Raw genomic sequence first — 23,876 nt, 5'->3', positions numbered from 1 at the left:
AGCAGCATCTGTATCTCCTGAGCCCATCTTTGGTTCTGCACTGATGCCGGAGCCGACTTCCAGTCTGGTGACATAATCCACGCCGGTCTCGATGTTGACCGGATGCCACCAGCACTGGTGGAAGACTCTGTCCCTATAGTCCTCTCTGAGCTCAATTTGTTTCAGCCCCGACTGAAGTTGAGTCCTGACATGGTACCAAAGCATCCGAACCCCCCAGTCCAATCTGACTCAGACAGAACTATGCCTCTGTCTCAGAGACACACCATCACCTTTTCAGTTCTGACTCTGATCAGAGTCAACCAGCCTTGGCAGATGACAATGTTGATGATAATTATTTCCCCCAGAATATGATGATGGCATTTTGTACATGGTCTTGTAGGAGGACACTATGTTCCCTCTTGGGCCAGTAGCAGAGGAGTGTGCAGTCTCTGCTGTGTTAATTAAACAGATGGTGGTGGCATAGTTTCCCCATCACTCTATCTAGCATCATTCCTATTAATCCTGTGTGCTGTGAAGAAATATGATATACTTTTTCAACATTGAGAATGAATCTGATTTCATTTCTGTAGCGGAGAACATGTTAATACACTTTAGAGGCTCAGCTTTGATTAGCCAGTCATCCAAAAAAGGGGAGGAAAGCAACTTACATTCTATGAAGATGTGCTGCTGCAACCCTTGAGGCTGAGGTGAGACCGGAGGGTAACAATGCACTCTGAACAGCTCTCCTTACACTACAGACCTGAAAAACATACTGATACACTTCTAAATATGAAAAATGGAAGCTTCCTTCCTGAGGTCTGAAGAAACATTACTGTCTTGACTGTGCAGAGATTGCACAGTCTACAGAGGATCGACCATTTTGAATTTGTGCTTGATGTGAAAAAGTGGTTCATTAGACCTCTCTCTTTTGTGGGCAAAGGGAAGGGCTGAATTCAGTGGCGGCTTCTCTGCATTATGCTTTTTAGCAGTGTAAAAAAAGGAAACATAAAATGATAACTCGTTGTTAATATCATTTTATGTTTCCCTGTTGCGGCAGCTCTGCGGGCGGGGCTGCTCTGCTCTCAGAGCAAGGCAGGGGAGGAGTGGTTTACCCACTCCAAGTGCACATGATTGCTTGGCCGGCCGTCTCGGGTTGGCCAAATATTCATGCGCACTTTGCAAGTTCTCCACGGAGGCTGCATTACAGCCTGCGTGGAGAAAATGCCCAGCCCCCCCATGCCCCCCATCCCCCCCATCCCCTTGGTCAGCGCCGAACCACGGAGCTCAGACCAATCACAACGCTGCATTGCAGTGTTGTGATTAGCTATGGGGGAGCCTGGGAGGCAAGTGCTTCCTGCTTCCCTGTTCCAGGTCTGAAGAGATGACTGAGGAGAGACAAGGGACGTGGCAACCGGGTACGTTTTTTGTCCTTTTTAAAACCTCCTTACCCACTACCCCGATCCGTGCTAGCCACCACTGGCTGAATTCCCAAGCTTTCTCTCTTTCCAAAGGAGTGGATCCTGGCCAATTTTATAAATATAACCTGTTTCTTTCATTAAGATGTTAATACTTGTGGAAGAGAAGGTAAGCAGAAATTTGGTGAATGGAAGAGGGTATCCTGACTTAACAGTCTCATGGACCTACTGATCTATGATATTCTCCATCAGTTGGGAGAGATATGCAGTTGCCCCATTGATGGGTTGTATGTTGTATGATCAGGTAATCTAGCTGTTATGTTATGTTATGTTATGTTATGTTATAACAATTTGTTATGCGCGCAGCGACTCCAGCGAAGGAGCATCCCGGCGCAGAGACACAGAGCAGTCATAACACAACAAGGCTAAAATGCTACAAAAAGTGCTAAAACAGAGGGGCTAAAATAGGAAAGTTTTTATAGCTCTACGAAACGACAGCAAGTCCTCTATCAGCCGAATTTCAACAGGGAGGGTGCTGTCACTGAACCGACTATTTGTAAAGGCCATTCCTAAGATAAGAGACTATAGCTACAAGGAGCAAGAACCTGGCAACTCTAACATCTGATCTTTTAGACTCAAAAGCCATGTTGGTGTCTGTAAAGTAGTGCTCAAGTAGTATTACTTCTTGTGCTGCAAAATGCAATTTACACATTTACGGCCGAAGAGCTCAACCGCACCAATGTTTTCTGTACAGGGATCTCTGACACAATGGTGTATATCTTGACTCACATAAGTATAGGATTTAGTAGTACACGGAGGAGGAACAAGAGGGAGTAGTGGGAAATGAGGAATAATGACTACAAAATGGGTGGGCATAAGGGAAATTTAAGAAGGGGTTTAATGAAGGACAAAAAAACACACACATAAGAAATTTGCTATTGACAAAATTAAGTTCTAATTTTACCACAGCCCTAATAGTGACAAGACATGCTTAAATGTACTTCAGCCGACCCTTGGAATAATCCAAGCACCACACATGGCCAACCATTCGTACTGCAACACACCCCCACAGGTAAAATAAAATTGGAAGCAGGCTATAACACTTACACCCCACGGGAAATTATATATAAAAATAAATTGAGTTCATCCTAAATGTTATATACATATAAATGTAGGATGAACTTAATGTATCCTTTATAAATATATGTGTTCATTTTAAATTGGATTAGTTATTGAATGCAATAATACACTTACATTTACCTAGTAAAGAGTTGTATTACAATTATTAAAAAACGTAACTTATAACCATGTTTACCCATTTAATAAAAATGTTATTGAGTGGGTGATTTAAAAGAGTATTGATCAAAAATATGTGAACATCTATACTACTATTATAAAGAGCGAACAGAAACCTTTTGGCAAGGTAAACTCGGGAACCACAGCGCCAATCCACACACCCAATACATTGTTGTAATCCTCAGGGTGTGTAGATGGACATAGGCTGCATAAAATAAAAAATAAACGTAAATTAAAAAATAAAATTTTCAAAACAAAGTCGTCCCCTAAAACAAGCGCCGGCCGCGACGTAGCGCTGACCGCGACCTACACCTGCGTGATGACGACAGGCGGGGAGGAGCGGTCACGAGCGGCGGCGTGCGGCGAGGAGTGGCGCGACGGCTCAGGTAAGGCAAGGTGGGAGGCGGTCCGGGCAATGTCGGGGCGGGCGGGGGCCCGGGAGTGGGGGCTAAGTCCGGAGCGCGGCTGAGGTAAGGCAGAGGCGGGAGGCGGGAGGCGGGCGGCGGGCGGCGGGCGGGAGGCAGGCAGGCGGGCGGGCAGCGGTATAGGCAATGTCGGGGCGGGAGGGCGGGGGGCCCGGCCGGCACTAAACAAAAGCACAAAAAGCAGCCCCCAGCCCCCTTCTGCCCCCGGGCAACGCCGGGGCGGGCTGCTAGTTACTTTATATTTCAATTGATTTACAATGTTAATACACAGTCAATTTTAATAGGCAAACTGTTGTATCTGGTAATGAAGTAGTCCTAGATTAATGTTATGTGTTATATTATTTTACAGTTTTATTTTATATTAAATGAATTTTATAATAAAAACTATATGGCATTTCCTTACATTTTCATTTAGCAGTGGAGATCTCTACAAACAGGTGTAAAGTTGCTAATAGTAACACTAGTGAATTCAGTACTAGGACTCTCCACTCTCTTATTTGTGAGTATACATTTAGGTGTAAAACTCAACTCAGAAATTGAAAGTAAGGCAAGTAATTAAATAAATAAAACTATTTCCCTTGCGCTCACTGCATCGCTGAGTTGGTGATGCAGCGAGCGCAAGGTAAATAGTTGTATTTATTTAATTGCTTACCTTACTCCTGTCCGTCGTATGTCTGAATACACTATCCCCCCACCCTGCCCCTCCCCGCCCTACAGCACTCCCTCGGCATGCCGCCACGGCTGGTGACAAGGGCTTGCGTGACTCTTTTCCTGATGTTGATGGGGATCCATCTGAAGAACCTACGGAGCATACTGAGGGTGTGGAAGCAGTAGGCGTATATTTATAATAAGAAATTGTAACTTCATGCTCCATAATTGAAACTGATATTGATAAAAAGCCAATGCAGGTCTCAGACTGCATGTACACATACAAATGGGGTTCATGTGTCTTGTCGACTATCCGGGAACATACATGAATGCTTTCATGATTCACAAGGTATATGCAGGAATTGCTATCATTTGCAACAATCTATTAGCTCTGTGGTTGGGTTTGTTCTACGAAAGCACTCTATGAATCCTGCAGGACAATACTTTCAATACACAAACAGTTCCAGTCCAGTGCTTAAATTTGAGCCGGTTGTGTTCAGCACCAGCACTTGTCAACCCCAGCAATTATGAAAGTCCACGAGGTGGGGGGCGCTGTTTGACTGATTTTAATATGACTACAGCAACAGATGTTCAATAATTCTGTATAGATTAGAAATGAAGAATATCTGCCACCCATGCCATTCTTAAAGCTTTGGGTGACCTGGACAGTCTGAATTGTTACACTTGTGGGAGTGTGTTAGTTAGTAGCTGTGTTGGTATTGTCACTGGCAGCCCTGGCAAGAGCAATAGCAATGTATGTATTGTGATTGTACTTTTGAGGCCACATTGACCGAAATAAAGTTTATTGAATGAATGCAATAGCAATGCAAGCTGCAGCGGCCTCCTGAGAAGGGCCCTACACTTATTTTATTTTATTTTTAATGTATTTATTTTTACAATTTAAGTACCATGGCCTCTTTAGGTGTTTGCTTCATTTACGATTTGAAACATGGGAGAGCAACTGCCAGAGTCACACCAATCGACAGTCAACAGGCTCCTAAAGGTATCTAAGAGACACATCTGACTCCCACACAAACCCCTGTCCTTCTAGAAAGCCCTCAGGTTGGAGGGGGCGGGAGTGATGGTGATGTTTGCCGGGCACGCTCCGGGAGCCTAGGCAACGCACGCGGTAAACTCCCAGACATAAAAGAAAGACTCCGTTATAGTGCTGTCATGACCCGCGCTGTCTAAGACAATATTAATTGGCGGACATGTTGTAGTATTCGCTTATCGTTAAAAAACGAGGTGATTATACAAACACATTCAATAAAATGGAGAGATTTCATTGTTTTACTACAAATATGGACTTATTTTTGATTACTGTGGAGTTCCCTACATTGTAGAAACAATTAAAAGCATATGTTTATATTTACTCACTGTGTTAGAATGTATGTTTTAATCACGTAGTCGTTTTCTAAAAAACGCCAATACATTTTTCATTGTATTAAAATGATTTTGTTGGTTTGGCAGGCTAGAACTCTACAACGGCGCACTGGTGAGACGGCGGCTCGGATCCAGCGCTGTTGCTTCCGCTGTGGGTGTCCGTCTTCTATGCCTATGCCGGCTGCTGTGGATGTCCGTCTTCTGTGTCCACGCCGGTCCCGCCGCACAGAGCCCGTCTCCCGCTCCTCCACGCTCTCAGCTTCTGACAGCCCCGGGCTCAGACGAGGCACTCTCACCCAGCAGCCGACCGTTCCCCCTCCCGGGACAGCTCAGTAGGCCTCAGCCATGAAGATCGAGGAGGTGAAGAGCACCACGAAGACCCAGCGCATCGCTGCGCACAGCCACGTGAAGGGGCTGGGGCTGGACTCGGACAGCGGCCTGGCCAAGCCCGCCGCCGCGGGGCTGGTGGGGCAGGAGACCGCTCGAGAGGTGAGGGGAGATGTGGAGCTGATGGAGGGGGAGAGGCTGCTCAAAACGATGGGGTCCACCTGCAGACTGGTTTGAGGGGCCCCTGGGATGTCGCAGGCATTGCTAGCCCTGAAGCTGAATGAGGGCCCCTGGAGGGTGGGGACCCCATGCACCGAAGGGACTGTAGGAACCTGAGTTACACCCCCGGAGTGAGGACGGAACTGTCTCCCTGCTGAATGAGCTGAATACCCGCATGCATCTTGTGTCCTTCCTCCCTCCTGCATATCCTCACTTGGAGAATGTTACTCCAACCAACCAACCAACCAACCAAATGCCTTTCAGAAATTTGTATTGGTCACCCCCTTTAAAACATGCATCAGCCTTCCAAACATGAGCTATTTTCTATTGACTTCACTTATGAATAATGTTATTTGACACTTGCGTAGTACACACATGCTAATAGTACGCCATCAAGGCGCTCTAGCTGTAGGAAGCAATTACAGAAATACCAGTGTCTTTGGATTGAGTGCAGTGTTGTGCTGCTGGGCAGCTCAGTGATATCCACGTTCATTGCTGAAATATAGGGTAATCCGCACTTCAAAAGTTTGACTCCTGCTTTGGCCGACTCAGCCTTCCATCCATCCGATGTCTGTAAATTGAGTGCGGTTTACTTGGGTTTTACTAGCTCCTGTTATCTACAATACTTAGAATTATTTAAACTATTATTATTCTTTCTTATCTTTAGTGTGGTCTGCATGGGAAGATTTAGACGAGGCATGTGAATACAGGACTTGCAGGGAATGTTGCTTTTAGTAGGTGCAGTGTTGCATAGCAGCATGTGAGCGAAATAAAGAGTGCTTAATGTAGATGTTGTTCTGTTTACCTGTTGACGGTGCTGGAGCATAAACGGTTGTTATCCAGCTCTCGTGTTAGTCGAGAGGCCCTTAGTGAGAAATAAAAATGCAGCATTATATTTGTTTATTGTGTATGCATTGGTGCCTTGGAGATACAACCCAAGAAGAAAACCATAGACCCCCTACCCTTGTAAAGGTTCTGTGTGCTCCACCCATAAGCGCTGAAGGCTCAGCAATTTGAGTGTGTTAAATTGGAATTTGAGATTGAGAATGCATTGATCTTTTTCCTACGGATAGAATAATGTAGGTATGTGTCAGGTCGGGGTTCTTGCTCCGGAACAACAATATTCACACCTGATACTGTCCAGAAACCACAGACTGCCACAGAACCCCAAATAAAAGGCCTCATACAGTAATCAGTCCTGTTGATGTTAGCTTATCTTTCAGGGCTGATGAATTCTTATCACCTGATGCACAGGACATATTGTTTGGTGCCAAGGGCAACAAGTTTTCACATTTACATTGTTCAGTGGATAAGCAGGCCCAATTCTCTGAAGCACAACCCCTTGGCTGCAGATTTACCTTACCGATCTGTGAAGGGATTGCCTGCTACTGAAGCAAGATGTGCATATGGTCTTTAAGTCACTGTTGCAAAGCCTTTATTATTACAGCCAGTGCTGTAAGGAAGGGCAATGAGGCCAGCCTCAATTACTTTAAGTGGTTCTAGTACAAAAGCTTACGTTTGTAAAAGTTAACAATTTGAGGCTACTTGTAATGCTCCCAGAATGCTTTCTAATTACATGCAGAAGCCTGAATGTAAGACTGGTGTTTAGTTATTAGTATTTTTTAATTTCAAAATAAAATGCACACCAAAACTTTAGATGCAGTTTCTACAATACATCTTTTGGTAAATGATTAAAAAATATACAGAAATTAATTTAGGGCAAATCAGTGTAAAACTATTATGGGAAACATGAAAATAATATAAGTGCCCAGTTCTTAAAGAAAGACACAAAATGGACCCACAGATATGCCTTGAGCAGATTTACAACGTCCAGGAATTCTCAAACGTGTACCAGAGCAGGCTTGAAAAGTGTCCTCCAACCAAACCTTTGTGAATACCAATTTGAAGTCAAAGCCTACCAGACAGCGGCCCTGTTTGGTTCGCTAACAACATCTTGGAGACATTCAGAAAGCTTCCCTGGGAATGCAGTCCGCCCATTGCTTACCATTGGCTTTGTGGTTTGTTACTCAAATTTGCTTGCTTTCTATTTGCTGGCTTTATTTGTTGTAGGCTGTCTAACTTGAGGTCGTCGCTTACATTTCCCAAATCCTATTTACTCTATTCTTCCACCAGAACTGAATTTCTGTAAACAGGCCTTTAAATCTTGTTCTTATGTTGTCACATTTGCTGAGCATTCAAAGACAGAGGATCTGTTTTACAGGGAGATGGTGTTTACTTTTTGTTGTGATTAATTGCGGGTTCTCGAGATGTGTCCATCTCATGAGTAGACCTAGGCAGCGAGCTGCGCTCCATTTGCAGAGTTTTCAGCATGCCGTGCTCCACGGAGTGCAGAAAACTCTGCTCTGCATAGTGCAGCTGAGTTTTTATTGCGCTCACCTACAGTAGGCTGGCGAGCGCGTGCTACCGCTCGGGTAGAATTTCTACTCGAGTGGCAGGAAGATCAGCGCGAACAGCAGTTTGCACGGAACTCGGAGGAGTTTTTTTGTCACTTATTGGAGTTCCGCATAGTGGAACTCTGCCCAGGCCCGCTCATGAGCCCCTCATGTGTTCTATGTCTTTTGTGATGGCGTCGCAGTGGTGTTCTCCGAGAGGCAGTTACTGGCTGATTGGCAGGGGAGCACCACATTGAGTCGTTCTCATACTTCAACAATAAATATTCTACAAGAAAATCCTACCTGCGTAAGAAGTGCATTACTAGACTTTTCTTTCTGTGACTTCATAGTGAGAGGATTTATGTGACAATCCTGCTGAGTACCCATGTGAGACAGAAAGGCTGAATCTGAGTTGCTGTACGGTACGTTGTTTTGGGGTTCCAATATATTCAAAGAATAAGGGGTCCTAGGTTAGTACAGGATGGTTTTTATTTTTTTCTTAAAGTTATATATGGTTCCAAAGCAAGAACCGCAATGCATATGTATAAGAAAGTGCCCTCATTTTGCATAGATGCCCTCGATTTTTGCTGAACCTATGTGCTTTGACTGAATGTGCCCTGGGTTCCTGCCAAACAGGTACCCAGGGCCAATGTTCTTTCTCTAAACTGCATTGAAAACAAAACCCAATTGGCATTCTTTGGCCACAGGTCAGTCCTTGTAAATGGTACCAAGGGCACTGTGGCCAGATATTGTGCCACCCTTAGAGGCCCTGTACCTTTACACACACACACACTGCCTTTGCAGGCTGCATGTTTTGGTGCAGAGTGCCATGCCTACAATCCACTGCCTTGCATAGGTCAGCCACCCCTCTAGCTGGGTGCACTATACCAGTGGTGAGGGTACATGAGCCCTGTACCCCTAAAGTGTTTTAGTCAATTTTTAGACATTGTAAGTGCAGTAGTGCCATTAAGAGTATATGGTGTTGGAGTTTGTCATTCAAACTTCACCGTACCATGATGGCCTTACTGAAAACTGGGACGTTTGGTATCAAACTTCTCAGCACATTAAACCCACACTGATGCCAGGGTGGGATTTAGTGAAAAATGCACACAGCTGCCACCACCAGACATGTTTCTGGACCCCTGAGTCGAGAGCCTGCTGCTCTCGGTGGTCTGAAATAATGCACATCATGGGACGAGGTGCCAACCCTCTTCCCCCAGGATGGGCAGGGTCGGTGAAGGGGACGCTTTAAAGGCTTGCCACCTCTGTGAGCTTCCCCAAGCTTTTTGCTTCTTCCAGCAACTGGCCCCCACCGATTCTGACCCCCACTTTGGGCGGGAGAATCAGCGGGAAAACCAAGTGAGGAAGGGAGGTGTGCCCACCTTTGCCACCCCCACCCTTCAGGTGGGGAGGTGAGGTGAAACACAACTCTCAGTCCACGCCCTCTTGCAGATGGGGGGCCCAGCCAGCCAGAGCAAGGCATATGCCCCCCTCCCACTGGAGGGTGGCATGATAGGGGGTGTACCAATACCAAGGAAGAAACCCATTGGTCTCAACCTTTACCTACCTGTAACACCCTTAAATCAAGTATTTAGGCGCCATCCCGAACCTTGCCTCCTCTGACAAGAACCAACCAAGAAGAACGTTGAGCAGTACAGCGGTCCCTCACTCCCAAGGCCTATGCGATATGGTGGCCACCTACTTCAGAGAAAAGATAGATAATATCTTCAACTCGCTGGGGGATAGAGAGGCCGTAAGGGGTCCCAACCTGAAAAGTGGGGACCCTTCCCTACCCAAGCTAGTTTCTTTTTCCAGCATCACCACAGATCAAGTAAGGGCGGCACTGGCAGCTACCAAATCAGGCTCAGAGTCGGACTGCGCCCCTCCCTTTGTGATGGCAGAACTGTCCTCCGTTCTAGCCCCCTCGCTCACGGCAGTCTATAATATCTCTTTGGGTACGGCCATCTTCCCTGATAAGTGGAAAAATGCATTGATTAGACCGCTTTTGAAAAAGAAGTCAGCCGATCCATTAGAGATGGAAAAACTATAGGCCGATCTCTCTTCTGCCATGCGGCGTGAAGGTTATGGAGAAGCTGATTAACCAGCAATTGACTGGATATCGGGAGCAAAACCACCTTCTAGATCCTGCTCAATCGGGGTTCCGAGCAGGACATAGCTCGAAGGCAGCCCTGATTGAAGTCACAGACCGCATTAGAATGTCCCTAGACAAGGGGATTCACACCATGTTGGTGCTTTTAGATCTGTCGGCAGCCTTCAACACCTTCTCGCGCTCTATTATGCGGGGCAGACTGCAGGAGATTGGTGTTGAGGGCCAAGCACTGGCTTGGCTGGAAAGCTTCCTGACAAACAGATCCCAACGGATCAAACTAGAGCCATTTACGTCAGATCCCACCCCACTGGACAAGGGTGTTCCCCAGGCCTCCATCCTAAGCCCCACTCTGTTCAACATATAGCTCGAAGGCAGCCCTGATTGAAGTCACAGACCGCATTAGAATGTCCCTAGACAAGGGGATTCACACCATGTTGGTGCTTTTAGATCTGTCGGCAGCCTTCAACACCATCTCGCGCTCTATTATGCAGGGCAGACTGCAGGAGATTGGTGTTGAGGGCCAAGCACTGGCTTGGCTGGAAAGCTTCCTGACAAACAGATCCCAACGGATCAAACTAGAGCCATTTACGTCAGATCCCACCCCACTGGACAAGGGTGTTCCCCAGGCCTCCATCCTAAGCCCCACTCTGTTCAACATATATGTGGCCCCGTTGTCTGCCATCGTAAGATCTTACGGGTTTGAGACGATCTCATATGCAGACGTCACTCAGGTGATCATTCCATTTGTTCCGGATCCATCGGTCATGTGAACCAAGTTTAAGATCTGTATGTTGAACATAGCGGCCTGGATGAGAGAGAATTTTCTCCAGCTTAACTCAAACAAGACGGAGATCCTCCTGTTTGGGAACGCGGAGGAACTCTGGTCACCGGAGTGGTGGCCCTCGGAACTGAGGATCTCTCCCCCTCCCCCTAAAAAGGCTAGGAATCTGGGAATCCTACTGGACTGTAAGCTATCTACTGCGGACCACGTAAAAGCATTGTCTAGTTCCTGTTTTGGGATCTTGAAAATGCTAAGGAAAGTCTTTCCTTTGATCCCTCTGGATGCAAGAAAGACTCTCGTCCAGGCGTTGATTGTGAGCAGGTTGGACTACGGGAACGCTCTCTTGCAGGGCGCCAGGGAAGAACTCTTCTCTAGGCTCCAGATATTGCAGAACACCACCGCAAGATTGGCTCTGACTAAGCCCAGACGTACCCCGTACTGCCCCCTGCTGCAATCCCTGCATTGGCTGCCTGTGAGGAAGAGAGCAATCTTCAAACTTCTTATCTTGTTCAAGGCAAGGCCTGGGCCTGGTTTACCTAAGAAAGAAGGTGAGAGCATCTATCCCAGGGCGCCAGCCAAGATCCAGTAATCAAAATCTCTTAGTCCCTTGTAAAATAAACAAGTTCAGAATGGGAGATCGCGCCTTTTCATATCTTGCTCCCTTCCATTGGAACAGGCTACCGGAAGGATTGCGTGGTTGTACGTCTTTGGGTCACTTTAAGAAGAGCCTAAAAACCTGGCTGTTCTAGGGGCCCAGGCTGAGCGAGTGGTCGGTTCTCGTGCTGCTAGGCACCGTGAGACCGCCCCCCAGGATGATTTGCCGCTCCATACAAATGTCAAATATAAAGGAAGAAGGAGGCCGAAGAGCCTTGCTGAAGCTAAGAAGAGGAGGATGCTCACTGATTTGCAGAAGCAAAATCCTGGTGTGTCCTGCAGCCAGCAACCTCAAGAACCCAGAGGACCAGCCCTGCCTTCCACAGTAAAGATTCTGTCTCCCTTGAGCACTGGATTTGCTCATCCACTGACTCTGGCTCCGGGCAAAGCCGTGAGTCTGCACCTCTCTGTATCGGACGCCCACAGCCTGAGTTCGAGTGGCCCACCCCCACAGAGGTCTCTCTGGCGATTCTGACCTGAGATCTGGTGATCTTTGACCTGCCTCGAATCTCCCAGCGAAACCTGCAGCCTCTTAACTGCGACCGGAGCTGGTAAGGAAAACCAGATGCTTAAAGACACGCCTGCACTCGAAGTCCCACGGCCTTGGGTGGCCCAACGGACAGTGTCCCAGCATCTCCAGGCATCCTAACTTACCTCTCTTACCAGTGGTCACTTCCAGAAGATCTTCGTCCCAGAGCCTGCAGTCTTTGTTGAAGTTGTTGATTCCCCATTGAAATAAACAGGACACTCAACACCAAACCAGCACCCTGCACCCAGCTGCCCCTACGCTGCTGCGGGTGTACTTTGGACACTTACTCGGATCCCCCTTTGCCCTGAGCCTAACACCAGGAGCTTTGCTTCTACAATCCTGTGGCCTGCTCGTGAGCAGCCACCAACCGGAGGCCCCCTAACCCCCATTGGATAACATTGGGCCTCAGCACCCGTCCGCCATAGTGCCGCTGAGGGTGCTTTGAGAGATCATCCTTGACCCTGGGGGAACTCTTTTTCTAACCCCAGAAACTCAATCCCAAAGAGCGAGTACTTACCGGTTACCTGTTAACCGATAACTTCATTTCTTTCCATAGGAAATACATTGACGGTTTTCCCCAAAAAATTGTAAGTGTGGAGTTGATTTGTATGAGAACCTGAAAAACTACAACTGTGCAAAACTGATTTTACTTACCTTTTCTCTAGGAAATGTCCCAGTGTGATGCTAGGCATATCACACTAGGTAGATAAAGTAACTTGAAAAGTAATCTGAAATGTAATTTCGACATTTTAACTTACATGTATTTCAACCAATTGCATTTGAACCTGCATTCAGTTGTAAAACACTGCATACGTTTTTGCAAAACATTTATTTCACTTACCTGTGCCAGTCTTGGCTTGGTTATAGAAATAAAATAACTTCAAATTTTTATACAAACAAGATTGGTCTGAGTTAATTCTTTGAGTGTGTTACATCATTTGCTTAACACTACCCTCTGATAAATCCTTACTGCTCGCCCACACTACCACAATTAGAGAGTAAGGTGGTGTCTACTTTTACCTCTGCCTACCTTTGGGGTTCCACTGGACGCTGTGCATACTATACCTCATTTTGGTATAGTCTATTCAGAGCCAGCTTCCTACAATAGGAAACAGCCAACATGTGTTTCGCCTCTTCTCTGTGTTCAGGCCTTGGGCTTTCTCAAGGCTGATGGTGTAGGTTTTATGACAGAAAAAAAATGTAATCTTTTATAAAAATGTACTCCTTTTTTTTTTTTTTTTTTTTAATTATATGAAACAACCACATTGGGATGTATTCATGTTAAAGACAGAAAAGAGTGGGAGGAGGCGAGAAGAGGAAAGAAAAGGAGGCGAGTAACAACCCAAATTTAGGCATACACAGCTTTTTTGTACAGATACCCAACCAACATAAAGATAATGAAAATTAAAGGAAACAATGACGTTATAACTAGTAAAATGTAAATTCAATACAATAACGGTATTCAGAGTGCGTATAGTTGCAAGAACATGGTATTTGGAGCATGGTACAGGCGATGCAGTAATTCTTTTCACAAGATATTGTAAATACAATTAGAAAATGGTCATAGATGGACATATCCTTGATATGAGTATTTGTAGTATGTGTGTGATAAGGTGAGTAATACATGCAAGTCCCAGAATGCAACCGGATTCCAGCATGGAATTCAATAGGGGTTGGCGCCATGGTCAGGAAGAAATATAAGAAAAATAATCAGGCAAATGGCCGAAAAGTGCACAAAACAGGTGTGCCCGTGCAGCTCCTCAAAGTCAGGGTGGAAAATAGCAAATAGTACCCTGACAAGGTGAGATTTTCTTTTAGTGGAAAGAGACACTAAGGTGAGCATGCGCTGTACAAATACATGTATACGTCATTTTCATTTCTCGTGCAAGAATTTGCTGAGTGACTGCAAATTTACACTTTCTATTTAAAAATGCTCCTATGCTTGGCAGAAGTAAACTTCCAACCTTTTCTATTGTGGTAAGAGAGGAGTTAGTTGAATTCCCTTCAACATGTAACTTGGTGGGTGTGCAGACTTGCAGGGCATTCCCATCCTGGAACGTCCACTTCCCACCTATGTCCAACCCTTGTGCAGAAATGTGGGAACATCAGAGACTTGCTATAATCCAAACTCCGATATAATATGTGCATGAAGATGATGGCATCAGAGCTCTGATATAATAAGAACGGTGTCACAATTTACCTTCTCATATAACTTCTGCTTTTACCAGGAACTGAACTATTCCAGGCATGTGGGAGGTCTCTTCTTTCCACCAATGACTTTACTTTGAATTATAGATTTAGTTTTCGTCCACCCTACCACTAAATTTAACTACTTGTGTTTTTAATGTAAAAGGTGCGCTTATCCTTGGAATGGAAATGTGACAAACCTATATAAATGTACCTAACAAAGGGTGACCAAGTTAGGGATGGGTGCAAGAGTAGTGTGGGTATAAATTGTGGTGCAAGAGGCCAACCAAACATAGCTATTAACCCGTTGGCTGCTTCCGCGGCAGTGCGGCTGTTTGAAAAAGCGGCCGCGTCGGCCATTGGCCGACGGCAGCACCAGTGAGGTAGCGGTGCCGTCGGCCGGCCGACTGCAGCATGGAAGGGGTTAAAGGGCACAGCAGGAGGTGAACAAAGAGAAGGTGGGTTTTGTGGGTGCAACCAAATGGGCAAAAAAGCATGACGGAGAGGGCAGAAAGACAAAAGATTGGTAAATCTACTTACATTAATGCGAGGGAAGGACAATGTGTGGGTGGCCTGTGAGGTGGTGAGATGTAGTATGCAAAGGTTGAGCAAATAGAAAAGGGAAAGAACAATAAATACATGCAGTGGTAAAAAAAAAAAAATAAGCAGGTAACCAGATGTAAAGGAGTGGTGCGCCTGGGCAGCGGTAATAGAGTTGCCAAAATAGGAGTCAAAGGCAGTAAATAGCGGAGCAACCAGGAGGTGCAGTGGGTGGTCTGTCCATTAATGTTATTAGTACGTGCCTGATCAGCCAGCTGTAACAAACCCTCCAGAGAGCTCGTGGCTCTTCCGCAGTTCAATTTCTTGAAGTTTTCTCCTTAGAGATTTATCAGCCAGCTAAGTCTTGACCATGACTTCCAGTCAATTTGGACTCCACTATGCTCTTTTTTTCCTACTTTCATCACTGCAGCAAGTTGTGTGGAATCCAGGGTTAGCCCCTAGGCACAGGTTAAATGTTCTGTTTCTGCTCTTTCCAGACGTCTGGCTAGCATTGTGGTGAAGTACAGGCAGGAACCCCGGGCCTACCAAGTTTTGTCTTTTTTAAAGCTCAAAATGTTCCTGTTAGGAGGAAGTATGCTTTGTTATTTTGTCTTACGTTTCATTTGGTCTTGATCTGGGCAAGATCAGCACGTGTTTGGAGTCGCATTGGTGATGCCAGAGAGCTCTGGTTGCTTGGTGACAACAAGAAACACAGCTAATCGGGAAAAAAGGGTGTGTTTTACTGTTCAGGGGAAACCTACACTAGTTAACTGAACTAATTGGGATCTCCATCTCCTGCCCTCCACCTGTTTAAGGGACTTGTAGGTTATTGTGTTCACCTTGGAAAAACAAGCATTTACAATGCAATGGTCTCGGCATTCTTAAAGTTAGAGCTATTGGCATTGCTCATGACATTATTTTTATTTATGTTTTGGTTTTTAAAACATAAATAAATGGCATTGTCATTTACAATGCCAGTAGCAGGGCAGGAGAGCAAGCACAACGGACGAGGGGGCAGGAGAGCAAGCACAACCAACGAGGGGGCAGGAGAGCAAGCACAACCAACGAGGGGGCAGGAGAGCAAGCACAAGCAACGAGGGGGCAGGAGAGCAAGCACAACCAACGAGGTGGGGGGGGCAGGAGAGCGAGCAAGCACAACCAACGAGGGGGGGCAGGAGAGCAAGCACAACCAACGTGGGGGGGGGCAGGAGAGCAAGCACAACCAACAAGGGGGGGCAGGAGAGCAAGCACAACCAACCAGGGGGGGGCAGGAGAGCAAGCACAACCAACGAGGGAGGGGGCAGGAGAGCAAGCACAACCAGCGATTGGGGGGGCAGGAGAGCAAGCACAACCAGCGAGGAGGGGGGCAGGAGAGCAAGCACAACCAACGAGAGCAAGCACAACCAGCGAGGGGGGGGGGGCAGGAGAGCAAGCACAAGCAAAGAGGGGGGGGCAGGAATGCAAGCACAACCAACGAGGGGGGGGCAGGAGAACAAGCACAACCAACAAGGGGGGGGCGGGAGAGCAAGCACAACCAACATGGGGGGGCAGGAGAGCAAGCTCAATCAACGAGGGGGGGCAGGAGAGCAAGCACAAGCAACGAAGGCGGGGGACGGGAGAGCAAGCACAACCAACGAAGGGGGGGCTGGAGAGCAAGCACAAGCAACGAGGGGGGGCTGGAGAGCAAGCACAAGCAACGAGGGGGCAGGAGAGCAAGCACAAGCAACGAGGGGGCAGGAGAGCAAGCACAAGCAACGAGGGGGCAGGACAGCAAGCACAACCAACGGGGGGCAGGAGAGCAAGCACAACCAACGGGGGGCAGGAGAGCAAGCACAACCAACGAGGGGGGGCAGGAGAGCAAGCACAACCAACAAGGGGGTGGCAGGAGAGCAAGCACAACCAGTGAAGGGGCAGGAGAGCAAGCACAACCAACAAGGGGGGGGGGGCGGCAGGAGAGCAAGCACAACCAACATGGGGGGCAGGAGAGCAAGCACAACCAAAATGGGGGTGGGGCAGGAGAGCAAGTAGGAGAGCCAGCACAACCATCGAGGGGGGGCAGGAGAGCAAGCACAAGCAACGAGGGGGGAGGGGCAGGAGAGCAAGCACAACCAACGAGGGAGAGGGCAGGACTGCAAGCACAAGCAACGAGGGGGCAGGACAGCAAGCACAAGCAACGAGGGGGCAGGACAGCAAGCACAACCAACGAGGGGGGGGGGCAGGAGAGCAAGCACAGCCAACGGGGGGGGCCGGAGAGCAAGCACAGCCAACGGGGGGGGGCCGGAGAGCAAGCACAACCAACGAGGGGGGGGCAGGAGAGCAAGCACAACCAATGAGGGGGGCAGGAGAGCAAGCACAACCAATGATGGGGGGCAGGAGAGCAAGCACAACCAATGATGGGGGGCAGGAGAGCAAGCACAACCAACGAGGGGGGGCAGGAGAGAAAGCACAACCAGCGAGAGGGGGGGGCAGGAGAGCAAGCACAAGCAACGAGGGGGGGCAGGAGAGCAAGCACAATCAACGAGGGGGGGCAGGAGAGCCAGCACAAGCAACGAGGGGGCAGGACAGCAAGCACAAGCAACGAGGGGGCAGGACAGCAAGCACAAGCTACGAGGTGGCAGGACAGCAAGCACGAGGTGGCAGGACAGCAAGCACGAGGTGGCAGGACAGCAAGCACGAGGTGGAGGTGGAGGTGGAGGTGGAGGTGGTGGTGGTGGTGGTGGATAAAATGCTCCTGCTTCCATGGGCAAGCTGAAGGCCTCAGTGCCTACCACACTAATCTGCTCTTGTGCGTGCTGCCATGAATGGGACGTCATTGTGCACGCAGGACTGTATTCACAAGACCTACACAGCATTGTGACTGTAACTCTAGAAGTGTTTTGATGAGTAGAGCTGTTCGCAGGACAATGTTGCAATTGTTGCAGTAAGCGGTGTATTGAACCCAGTGACACTTGATGAAATTAGCTGCTTCAGAGAGTGAATGGGCGCGGAGGGCCGTGTCCTCAGGGACTCTACCTGCACTCGTGGGAGTGGAGGGCCGCATCAACGCCTCTACCTGCACTCATTGACGCGCCTCTACCTGCACTCATGGGGTTTGAATGGAAGGACACGTTAACATCTTGGAACAGAAAGAGGGCGCTTGGGCGGCCGAGTGATGGCCCCTTCAACTGACGGTGGAGCCGCGGGAGAGTCAGTCTCTTCTCCAGGCGCGCCACCTTTCAGGCAAGTCAGGATATGTACCCCGGCGCTCAGTGTTCGGCAGGCCTGGCTGTAACATGTTCTGTGAGCTCCCGGGTCTCTTGAGAGACGGCAGGGCAGGGGGAGAGTCAGTCTCCTTTCAGGTACGAGTGCGACTGTTCGCTGTTCTGTGAGCTCGGGAGAAACTTGAGCGGCTGGTGGGGCCGGGGCAGAGACACACTCCTTCCAGGCGCGCGCCTCATTCTTTTCCAACCCGACGGTCTGTCCGAGGGACAGGCAGTCAAATCCAAGAGCGTGAAGTAGGCTTGGCAGGCGGCAGTTAAACGAGGGGGGGCCGGAATGCAAGCACAACGAGGGGACAGACGCACAATGAGGGAACAGAGGCAAGAACACGGGCACAATCAGGGTAGATAGGCAGGAAAAGCGAGCACTCACCGGAGGACACGGCAGCATCTCGACTTCTTCTGGCGGTGGTCGGGCAGAAATGGCGTCAGAAAAGCGCCGCCATTTTCGCATTCGGGGGCGTGGTTTTTGCTGTTGAGTGACGGATGGCGTCACGGAGTTAAAAACTGCAAAAAATACACCCCCGAATCCGAAAAAGACGGGGCTTGAACGGAGTGATGCCCCTCTCCTCCAATGGCTGGCCTCCGTTTAGGAAGCCAGCCAATGGAGAAGAGGGGCGGGTTCAAGCCCCCATACACTGTAAACATAAAATCTCAGCTGCGCGACACTGCTGCGCAGTGTACGCTAGGCCAAGACCTAATGATAGCTTGCAGTGAAAAGCCAGCAACTTTTTATTTTATTTATTTACAATTTTATTGGCATTTGTATGTTAATAATGCTCAGTTTGCAACAAAGAAGCAAAGGTTACTTGGTACAACAACATGGTCAGACAAATTAATGAGCTTCCCCCCTCTACAGCCATGCATACCGTATCCTAATTGACACGCACCGTGCTTGTTGAACAGCAAGAGAACCCCGCGAGCTAGTGGGGACTAGACATACCTGTAATTGTGGGCCAGCAGCTAGTCTCCTCCCTGGTGTGCTGGTAAAAAGTTATGTATCATTGGACTAGACTACCATTACTAGTGACCACTCACCTTAAAGTGCAGTGTGGGATTGAAGTAGCTATTTTCACTCCAGATGTGGGTACATTTTGGCTATACCTCTGTAAACCGAGCATACCTTTCCTGATGACAGACAATGGGGAAATGTGGAATACTTCCTGTAAACTTGCAGTCTTTCAGTACACAAACTGAAAATATAGGGTTACCAAGCAAGCAAAACAGGCAGTGCAGAACAGTTGTATAAATCACGCAGAGCAATTCTGTCTCACCGTGGCCCATAATCATTATTTTCCTTATTGCCCTCCCTCCCCACAAGGTAGGGGTTACATTTTACAGTTGGATCACTGGGTTAGGACATGTGTCCTAATTATTCTTTTCACTGTCCATTTTTGTAACTGTAGAGGAGATAGTTTGAGTTTAGTGAATCTGTATTACAGGGCAAATGCTACAGGCGTGGTCTCAGTGCTGAAAGACAAGGGGCTGTTAACCACTGAAGGGTAGCAAAATAACCTTTTAATTTCGAGAGAGTCAAGTGGCAGGTTTTGAGTTTTTTATTTTTTTAACCTAGCAGTCTCTTTATGATGTGTATAAATAAAAATGTTGAGCCCCACGGCCTGGCACAGCTTCTATAATTTTTTTGCACTCTGGATAGGAAGCAATCTCCTGTTTGTGATGGGAGGAAATTTGCTGGTACACAGTCACTTCTCGCCATGTTCAAACTCCCAAGTGAAGTGAAGTACATACAGGACAGGAGTGCCTATTATCTACACATGTGTTATCACTCTGAACCCAGTAGATGGTAGCTGTTGCTTTGGATCCATGGAATAGCAATATAATTGATCATAATGAATTCACTTCTGGTGAGGCAGATGGAGGGTTGGAATAAATTTAATTGGAGTTGAACATAGAATATTTGATGACTCATCTTTGATACTAGCGTCAGGGATCCACTCAATTACAACACAAAGCCTAACAAGATAATACACCTGGTTTTGAGCATTTACTTACAACCCTGATGAAGTCCATTTAGGACGAAACGCGTTGGCTGGGCTGAATTCATGTTTACATCTACAAAAAGAATAGAAATCAAGATTTTTTCATCAAGATCTCGTGGCTCCTGTGTATTACTAATGGACACTACCGTAATTATGGGTTGGACCATTTATATATTTGGACTATATTCATTATGATGTCTGGGCATCATCAATGATGGAAATGTGAAGTTTCTAAAAAAAGATTAATGATATTCTAAATAGCACATGTGTAGATAATAGACACTCCTGTCCTGTATGTGCAAAGTAGTTTTGTGTAGTGATTTCTTGGCGGTAGAATAACGAACAGTTGAATGTCTGGGTATAACTAATGAACTAATGCGGATAAATATTAGTGCAACTGTCCTATAGCCCTGCTGCCTTTCTTTGTCCCAAGTAAAGTAGCTGGTGTTAACTTCAAGCCACCTTATTAATATGTGTGCGACATCCCATTTATTTGGAAGAATTAGGAGGAATTTCTTAGCCAGGATAAAGTAGATAGACTGGGATAAGAAAGGGGCTAAGGGCATTCGTCACTGATTATGTCTGCTTCCTAGATGCACCTTCCCAAACCCCCCCAGTACACCCACCCCATGGTCTAGATTTTCTGGAGGTGGGGAGTGCAGGATGAGTAGCGCAGCACAAACATTCACTCCCACAATAGAAGAAATAAACTAGGAAGTTGAGGTACTAGGATTGGTCCTATTCTATTCACTTCCATTCCCATGTTTGCCCTAGCTGTGTGGATTTTTTCTTCTGCTAAATGCAAGTAGAATCTAACTCCATGCTGGGTCCTGACACAGCTCCTTCTTCTTGCAATGCGCTCTCCATGATTGGAAGGAGCCATATGTCGGTACCTCAGCGAGAACACTGGTGCTGTTTGAATTTTCAAACAGTGTCTTGGTACCTCTCTGAGGCCAAAGAGATAGTTTGGTACACAAACAATAAGCTGTATCATGTTTGGATTTTTGGTTTTGGCTAAGAAAAAATCCAGAAAGCATCTTGGCGGGAGCAAAGAGGCATTTGCCACCACCCACTTTAGCTGACTCATTGCCTCAACCAGCCACACAGTTTAATTCCCACCCCAATCACTGTGTATCTTTACACTCAAAATGTCATCTTTTTTCTGTCTGCATCTTTCTGCTTTCTCCCATTTGCTCCCCCCCCACCCCCCCATCCATCCTGACATTTACTGGATATAGCAAGATAGATTTGCCACTGGTCTGTGTGCATAAGGTAACGTGTGAAGATCTTGCTGGCAGTGATGGATGCATGGCTCTCCATATGGATTAAAAAGAACTTGACTCCAACGTGTAAGCCTCTGCTTACATTTTTAAGCTGCGACTTGAGACTATCCTATGTAGGGCAGAATCAACATTTTTTTTTTTTAAATCTTCCGATTTTTGCTTTTTTATTCTTTGTCTTGGTATGAGGGCCAGCATTTGAAGTTAGCTGATCTTCTCGGAGGCTGTGATTTAAAGCAACATAGTACAACCCTGGCCACTGGAATCATGCAGCAGGGGAGGACCAAATTATGTGGCTACAGTTGATGCGGCAGGAAAATGCAAATTATGTGACATAATGCACCACATTTTATGATAGGATCAGTTCATTATTTTATTTTTACACATTTAAAGATTTCCCAGACGAGGGTTTCACCTTAGTAATAGTTTAACACCCAAATACAGCAATATGCAACTGAAAGGTGAACACTCAACGTTTGCGAAGTGCCTTTTGCTGCGCAGCAACACGTGTCACCGCATTTTAGTAACTTTTGATCCATTCGAGATAGAAACAATTTTTTATGTTAAAATGTGCAAATTATGCAGCTGATAATGGATTATGTGGCAAATACGGTGAATCCATCATTGTGTGAAAAATGTAGAAGCTGCAGAATTGCACATTTCTAGAAGCCCTGAGTAGAACATGCTTTTCATATTTATATGAATGCTACTAAACCTCTAATAGAATTTCAAAGGGTTTTAAATCGTGGTCTCCTTTCCTATATTAAGACCAGTATAAAAGACTCACCTCTGTAAACTTAGTGTGTTTTGCTTATAATGTACTCATGGTTTCACTTCCAGGCATGTGGCGTTATTGTGGAGCTGATAAGAAGCAAGAAAATGGCGGGCAGAGCTGTGCTTTTGGCAGGACCTCCTGGCACCGGCAAGGTACATATTCCTCTTTCAGTTGTTTAATTCAAATAAAATATATATTTATCCTTTTGTATAACCTCAACAAAGCCTCATTGGTCATGCTCCTCATTCTAGCCGGAACATCCAAGTGGATAATTGCATGAATAGCTATTTGAACTATTCATAACACATTGTAAATCTGTGGAACTCAAGAGGGTGTCTTTCCATATTCTACTCCCTGTGGTTGTCACTTGTCAGAGAATACTTTATTTTCAGAACATTTGGTAAATGTCTTCTGCTTTTAAAACCCACCATTCCATTCTTAATTTAATACCGCCAGGACTGAGTTTTCTTGAGATCCAACAGAGCTCTTCCTAGCTAGAGTCACTGGGGCAACGTTTGTAAATGGAACAATGTATAATGTATACAGCAAGCGCTTTGTAGAAGGGTCTGTTTAACCCCTCATTTAATTCTTAATTCATTTTACCCGGCAGGAGAGTTGGGTACAAACCTAAAACTGTAGTGCAGTTTTAGAGCAGTCTCTGGTGCACTGTCGGAAGGCATTCGGCCATCTAGCTCCTTTTGCCTCTTTTCCAGAGCAAACTTTTTGGAACTTAGTTTGTCCAACTGAGACGCATCTTGAAAACATATGTAGCCATGCTCAATGCCCTGTCACCTGCTCTCATAACTGCTTCTATGCTCGTGCTTGTTTGTGTTGGATCAGCATGTACTGCAGTTTAAGAGATTGCCCCTGCTCCTCTCATACTCTTCAGAGGAACTGTGCTGATTCCTTATAACCTCTTTTTATCACCAAGTATGTTGGCCTACAGAATTTATTCTTGCAATGGGTTTTTGATTTAATCCATTATATTAAGCGTAAGGGAGCCGGGTAGATAAAAAGTGGGAAAATGCAGCTGACAAATTGTGGGAATCTGCAAATCAGTCAGCTGTTAACACACAAACACTGACTGCAATCCTATGATCTGGTAAGTGTGAGAATGCACAACCGGAAGGCTGTCCTTGATGACACAAGCCAGCATCACTGCATCATATGGCACACTTCTCTGGCTCACCCTCTTGGCCAAGCAAAACCTACAGGAGAATTTGAAAGTCAAGCTGCTGTCCCGGTTGAACCATAGCAATTCATGAGGAGATCAACAAAGCCCTTGATCCCAGCGCTTAACCAGTCTCGGTACTTCTGAGTTCACAGCCCGCCGGTATTGCCACCACCGAATCTCATACATTATGTAGTTTCAGCCTACGGTTAGTTGTTAGGTGACTAAATGCTTCAATACCTTGGCTATAAGGACTGTATTTGAGTTGGACTGAATGGAATGGTCAAAATAATGTTTTTTTTTAACCACTGTAAGAATTAAAGGTAATGTCATTTTGACTTGGTTATTTTCATCACCTTCATGAGCAGTACTTCAAGTGGCAAGATGAGGGGGGCCATCTTAGACGCAGTTGTGAGGATGTCTGTGGCTGCTGTTGTGATAAAGAATAGAGTTAGGATTCAGGGGCGACTGTTTTTTTCCCCTTAGATTTTGTGGGAGGTTGTGAGA

At 46.6% G+C, this 23,876-nt stretch overlaps 1 protein-coding gene across 1 annotated transcript in view; it reads left to right on the top strand.

Annotated features, from left to right (window-relative positions):
- Nucleotides 1-5,332: 5,332 nt before the first annotated feature.
- Nucleotides 5,333-23,876, top strand: part of RUVBL1 (RuvB like AAA ATPase 1) — a 110,689-nt gene continuing 92,145 nt past the window's right edge. Inside the window, exons 1-2 of the mRNA XM_078661740.1 lie at nucleotides 5,333-5,635; nucleotides 22,264-22,350. Of these exons, the coding sequence (XP_078517866.1) occupies nucleotides 5,492-5,635; nucleotides 22,264-22,350 (231 nt within the window). The 5' untranslated portion in view covers nucleotides 5,333-5,491. The remainder of the gene's footprint in view (nucleotides 5,636-22,263; nucleotides 22,351-23,876) is intronic.

Source organism: Lissotriton helveticus, chromosome 9 (assembly GCF_964261635.1).
Source record: "Lissotriton helveticus chromosome 9, aLisHel1.1, whole genome shotgun sequence".
Lineage (NCBI taxonomy): Eukaryota > Metazoa > Chordata > Amphibia > Caudata > Salamandridae > Lissotriton > Lissotriton helveticus.
This window is presented reverse-complemented; position numbering and strand designations above follow the sequence as displayed.